Raw genomic sequence first — 6,608 nt, forward strand, 5'->3', positions numbered from 1 at the left:
ATGAAAGCACCGTCTCACCATAAAAAGCTGGCACAGTATTGATGAATCTGTTTGTAATTCTCTCTGGCAGATGAGTGACGTTCCAGCAGGCGGAGCTACAGTATTTCCCGACTTTGGAGCTGCCATATATCCAAAGAAGGTAACTGGACAAGCTTTTGTACAATTTTGCTAACCGAAGGTTTCAAGGTTTGTCTATTGTCACTGTCAGTGAAGGTGCAGTGAAATTCAGATTGCCACACAGTCATACCAATAAAGGTCAACAAGACGCCCAAATAATTTTTTAACATGAACATCCACCACAGCGACTCCCCCACATTCTTCACTGTGATGGACGGCAAAAAAAGTTCCATCTTCTTCCCTTCTTTGTTCTCTCGCGGTCAGGGCACCCGAACCCTCCGTTGTCAGGGCGATCTTGGCTCTCGCAACCGGTGGTCGAGCCCTCTGCATCGGGGCGATCAAGCTCCCGCATCGGGGAGATCTCAGCTCCCTGTGCCAGTCGATCGGACTCCCGAGTCGGGGCTGGTTGAGCCTCCTGCGGGTGGCTTGGAGCTTCCCGACATCAGTCTCTGCCCGAGACTGCGAGCTCCTCGATGTTGAAATCCGCAAGAGCGTCGATCCCGCACATGGGATCGCAGGCTCCGATGGTAAGTCCATGGCCCCGACTTTGTGGGGGGGGGCTCAAAGTCAGTCTCGAGTAAGGTCGTCAGCTCCATGATGTTAGGCCGCAGAGCGACCGGAGATACGATCCAAAAGGTAAGCGATTGAAAAAAAGCTGGAAGAGAGGTGAGGGCAGGACATAGCCTAGCATGTGATAGGGCCGGAGAGAAGAAGGGTCTCGACATGAAATGTCACCTATCCATGTTCTCCAGGGATGCTGCCTGACCTGTTGAGTTAGTCCAGCACTTTGTGTTCTGGTAAGTGGGAGATGGATACAGGTGAGATAGGTTTTTGATTGGCAAATGGGTCAACAATGGCCCGAGATGAAAAGAAGACTAAAGATGTAAGTAAGATAAGTAGAGAACAGACGTGAAATGTGAAGCCAGAGGTGGAAGAGGACAGGGAATGGGAAAGTGAGGCAGGATAGTCGGAGAAATGGATACACATCAAGATTGGGCACAGAAGGGAAGGGGAAAAAAAAGAAATAAGAGGGATTGTTGTTTAATTACCTAAAATTGGAGAATTCAATGTTCATACGATTAGGTTGTAAGTTATCCAAGCAAAACATGAGTTGCTGTTCCTCCTGTTTGTATCTGGCCTCTCTCTGACAATGGAGGAGGCCCAGGCCACTAAGATTGGTATGAAAATAGAAAGGGGAGTTAAAATGGTTAGCAGCCGAGAGATCCAGCAGGTCTGCAAGAAATCAGCCTAGCTTTAATTCATTGATAAACTACAAGGAAATTGCTTCATTGGAGTCCCCAGAATCAGTCTGGGGAAAGGTCCCAACCCAACACATCACCTGTCTATTCCCTGCAGAGATGCTGCCTGACCCGCTGAGTTACTCCAGCATTCCAGCCACTGCCTCACAGCCCCAGCAACCTGGGTTTGATCCTAACTTTGGGGGCTGTATGTGCGGAGTTTGCACGTTCTCCCTGTGACCGCATGGGTTAGCTCCGGGTGCTGCAGTTTCCTCCCAGACGTACAGGTTTGTAGGTTAATTGGCTCCAGTGAAATTGTAAATTATCCCTTGTGTGTAAGATAGTGCTAGTGCATGGGATGATTGCTGATTGGCATGGACTTGATGGGCCAAAGGGCCTCTTTCCAGGCTGTATCTCTAAAGTCTAAAGACCCTGTTACGCCACTTTTGCATCAACTCCCTACACACTCAGGGCAATTTTACAGAAGCCAATTAACCTGCAGATTTTCACGCCTTTGGGATGTGAGAGGAAGCCGGAGCACCCGGACGTAACCTAAGCAGTCACAGGGATAACGTGCAAACTCCATGCAGACAGCACCCGAGGCCAGGATTGAATCTGGGTCTCTGGCACTGGGAGGCAGTGGCTCTACCAGCTTAATGTGCTTCATGGATACAGGTACAGGTAAATGGGTACGATAGAAATGTTGATGTGTTCATCTGAGCAGAGAAAAACAGAATAAACATTTCAGGTTGATTTTTTTTTTCATCACAACAGTTTGTATTGATTAAATTGCATCTTTACCATGATTTTTTAAATGTATTTCCAGGGAACAGCAGTCTTTTGGTATAACCTTTATAGAAGTGGAGAAGGAGATTACAGAACGCGACATGCAGCCTGTCCAGTATTAGTAGGAAGTAAATGGGGTAAGTTCCTTGAACTAGGTTCTGATTAAGTATCTCTTGTTAGTGGAGTGACAAAGATAAGGACCTGCATCCACACTGGGTGCTTGCTCTGCTCTTTATGTTTTGTCGAAACCTCTTTTAAGAGTTTTGAGAAGTGAATTTGAGTGAAGAATGCCTGTGCATCAGATTGAAATATTTGATTCCGTCCTTGTCACTCAGGGAGATGGTGTGAATGGTTCAATTATGCTTTTATTGTCACATGTGTGAAGTCAAAAACGCACAGTGAAATTCATTTCTTACAAACAGTCCAGTAGAGTATTGCCATACCCAAGCACGTCCCCGGTTAGCAGGTGTACAGAAATAGTCCACTTATCCCGCATGCAAGACGCACCATGTTTTGGCGCCATTTCAAACTCCAGTCCGCGCTCTGTTTCTTATGAGCAGTGCACGTTCCAGGCAAGCCCCAGGCTGTTGCTGGCCTCCAGCCATCGCCTACATTGGACATCTCGATTGAACAGCAAACCAAAGTCCCTCTCTTCGCCCATCCACCGTTGCTCCATTGTGAATGCCCATGTTTAAATATAGGACCACCACACTCCCCCAGGATAACACTCCCAAATTCAACATATTTTGCTCTTCAAGTCTTCACATCAGTCATGTTTGTGATCTCCCGTGAGTGAGATTCATACCTTGTGCTGGGAGATAAACGTGTCTCTGTAATGAACGCCATGTCCCCAGATATTCCTCCAGCATACATCTTCATACTGTTACTTCTGTAAAGCTGTGTGTCCAATACAGTGTCCAAAGAACTGTTCTACGAATGAGAACATTTTCTGCCAATACCTAGCTTGACAATGCTGAATATTTGCCACGGTCATAGAACAGTACAGTACATGAACAGGCCCTTTGATCCACAATGTTTGCGCCAAACATGATGCCAAGTTAAATTAATCTTCTCTGCCTATACATGATCCATCTCCCTCCATTTACTTTAGAGGGCAGTGCAAACTCAAAGACGGGTCAAACTCACTAAGAGAGGGCAGGTTTCCCAGCTGGCATTGGTAAGCCAGGTGTTTATTTTGCAATGGTCCAACACCTTTATAATCACTTTTGCAGATACCAACTTCTTAATTTTAATTTTATTTAACTAATCTCAAATTCTCAATTTAACTCGGTGCGAATTGAATAAAACATTCTGCAGTTTATCAGAGTGAAAGAAACTCTTCGGCAAATCTTCATGCCTATCCATGCTGTCATTCTCTATCTTTCTGTCACGCTCGTTCAATGCCTGTCCAATTGCCCCTTAAATGGTGTTACTGTTACTGTTCATGGCTATGCCACCTCCTCTGAGAGCTCATTCCAAATCTATATACTAAAACTCTCATTTGTTTGTTCGTTCCTGAACTACAGCCAAAACGGTACACGATAGCACGACAATTTTAGGCCCACCTTACTCACCGTCATCCCTTTGGTGCTAATGGAAGAAGTTTAATTGAAATCAGTGTTATATTTTTAAAGTTATTCACATTTTAAAGTTTAAATCTATCTCCTAGGGAGGGAGGGAGGGGTTGGTGGGAGGAAGTGAGAGGGGAGGATAAGGGGGGTTGAGGGTGATGGAGTGGGGGAGAGGGGGGAGGATGGGAGGAGAGGGTGCTGCACCAATGCTGGATAGGTTTGGGCCCAACGGGTCCACTTGGTCTAGTAGCAACTAAACGGTGTGGAAAAATGTACTCTTCCAATCCCCTTAAAGCTCCTTCTTCTCATCTTAACCCTATGCCCTCTAGTTTTAGATACCCCTCCAATAGGAAACACACAATCTACCCTCTCTATGCCTCATAATTTTCTATAGCTTTATCTTGTCACCTCTCGGTCTCCCTCACTCGTGGAAAAACAGACCGAGCCCATCCACTCTCTCCTTTTGCTCTTAATATATCTATAAAATTTCTTCGGATTCACTGTATCTTATCTGCCAGTGTATCTCAAGGCTTCTTTTTGCCTTCCTAGTTTCCTTCTTAAGTGTATCCCACCATCCCTTGTACTCTTCAAGCAACTCACTTGATCGCTTTTGCAAGCTTACTCCTCAATTTTTTTTTTTCTTTCAAGGTTCCCTCGGGTAATGAAAGATAAATGCAATGGCCGAGCCTCATTAATTATATGTCTTTAGTGGGTAAAGGAAGGTTTCGGTAATAAATGGAGTTCCTCTCAAATGTTGTCTCATTGCTTCATCGGTTGTTGCTTGATGAAGTGAGAACCCTGCTGAGGTTAGATTGGAGGGTGATGCCTTTTCTGTTTTGCTGGGAGGGCACCATGGATATTAGTTTGATTTAATATGTACGATTAGCTTGTGTTTCAGCTCTTCGACCTCTTTTATTTTCATTCAGTTTCCAACAAATGGATCCATGAGAGAGGACAAGAGTTCAAGAGACCATGTGGATTGACAGAAGTGGAGTAAACGTGTGGACCGTTCTGTCTTCCCACTGTATTTCCATCCCTTCTTTTATCAAGACAAGCAGAGTCAAGATTTCATTTTTGCCTTTTGAGTGCCAATCACCTTCTGCATTCCATTGATCTTTTATCTCGGCGTTGCCTCCATTTTGTGTCATTCTCCTTTGCGAACCTAGACGTACTATGATATTCATCGGGGAAAGAAAAACGCTCTGTGTGGTATTTTCTATCGGTGGTCCATTGTGTACATGAAGATCATTCATTCGTGGTGTCAAAAAAGTAGAGCTCTTGGGTAGAGCAACCCAGAGAAGACAGCAAGCTTTTCATTTTGGGGAAAATTGTGAATAAACGCATCAGTGTAATGGCGTGGACCTTCATCATTTCTTACTGACTTCAATTGGAACAGTGTAGTTTGGACATGTCGTTCCACCACATGATCACTACATCCTGTGCACTTTGCCAACCTCTCCCTTTCCAGGCCATTCCAACATAACAGGGGGTTTTTTTCACAAGGAGAGTTTTGTGTTATCATTCTGTTTGCTCATTCTAACTTTGAAGATCACCAGCAGACTTGCGTTCATTTTTCATCACCAGATATTGATTATTGCAGATGGTAAAGTGATCCCTTTGAGAAGCTAGAGAAATCCCAATTGCTTCTAAACTGAATTAAAAGTAAGTCACAAACACAATATGACCAACCAATTTGTTATATAAAGAAAGTGCTGGAAATCCGAGGCAAGTTGGACAAAGTCTTTGAGTTAACGTTTCGGTTAGTGAACAGTCGACAAGGTCATCAACCCTGAATTTTGACTGTGTCTCTAGAAATGCTGTTTGACGGCTGAATATTTCCAGCATCTTCACGTTGGCTTCTGAACCAATTTATTTTTGATTCTCTAAGGACTGTGAAATGAGTCCTGGTTCATAGATTCATGTACAGCGGCCCAATAAAGATCAGTGAGGAAAAGGGAACACGTGCAGTCTTCACAGCCACAGATTTTGAATGGCAATTGATTATCCAGCTATCAAATTAATCGTAAAGCAGAAACAGGAGGCAAAGGGAGCTCTTGCAGTGAGCAGGAGTTGGGGAAATGGTGTTCCACAGAACTGATGCTGAGAACAGCTTAAAACATATCTGTGGTAAATAACATTTGCATTGGGAGGGGTGGTGGAGGGTTGAGGTTAGTATAATCATGCCTGTGACCACCAGGGTTTCATCTGGATGCTCTAGTTTGCAGCTTGGTGAACTGACTATTGTCAAGCAGTATAACTCACCATTAGTTAAATGGCAAAGCAAATCAAAGGGGAGTTGAAGGGCAAATATGAACAAGTAGCTGGTTGTGCAAGAAACTAAAGATAGGGAGAATGGGACTAATAGGATTACTCCCCTGGGAGCCAACATGGAACCACAAATGGCCTCCTCCTGCTTTAAAACTAGGATAACAAGGGTGAAATCAAAGAAAAAGGCCAGATAACAAACGGCATGCATCACAGCAGTAGAGTTGCCTGATCCTGTTCACGGGTGCTGTCTGTACATCATTTGTACGTTCTCCCTACGACCGCATGGATTTGCTCCAGGTGCTCCGGTTTCCTTCCACATTCTAAAGACATACAGGTTTGTAGATTAATTGGCTTTGTTAAAAAAATTCCCTAGTGTGTGTGTGTGCGGGATAGTGTTAGTGTGCAGGGACTGGTGGTCGTTGTGAACTCAGTAGGCCGAAGAGTCTATTTCCGCTCTGTGTCTCTAAACCCAAACTAAACTAAAAACAAAGTGCTGGAGATGCTGAGGGGAAAAATTTCTGTGGGGAAAAAAGAGTATCAACCTTTTAGGTCACAGTTGTGACGGGTTTCCAACCTGACTTTGTTTCGATATTATAAGAAAATAACTGCAGATGCTGGTACAAATCGA

At 44.4% G+C, this 6,608-nt stretch overlaps 1 protein-coding gene across 4 annotated transcripts in view; it reads left to right on the plus strand.

Moving 5' to 3' along the window:
- p4ha2 (procollagen-proline, 2-oxoglutarate 4-dioxygenase (proline 4-hydroxylase), alpha polypeptide 2) overlaps positions 1-5,055 on the plus strand; it is a 110,677-nt gene extending 105,622 nt beyond the window's left edge. For all 4 annotated transcript variants that reach the window (XM_078411742.1, XM_078411743.1, XM_078411741.1 and 1 more), the window contains 3 exons: positions 71-139; positions 2,182-2,278; positions 4,639-5,055. In XM_078411742.1, coding sequence (XP_078267868.1) covers positions 71-139; positions 2,182-2,278; positions 4,639-4,709 — 237 coding nt within the window. In that variant the 3' untranslated portion in view covers positions 4,710-5,055. The remainder of the gene's footprint in view (positions 1-70; positions 140-2,181; positions 2,279-4,638) is intronic.
- The last annotated feature ends 1,553 nt before the right edge of the window (positions 5,056-6,608 follow it).

The sequence above is a fragment of the Rhinoraja longicauda genome, chromosome 14 (assembly GCF_053455715.1).
Source record: "Rhinoraja longicauda isolate Sanriku21f chromosome 14, sRhiLon1.1, whole genome shotgun sequence".
Taxonomy (NCBI): Eukaryota; Metazoa; Chordata; class Chondrichthyes; order Rajiformes; family Arhynchobatidae; genus Rhinoraja; species Rhinoraja longicauda.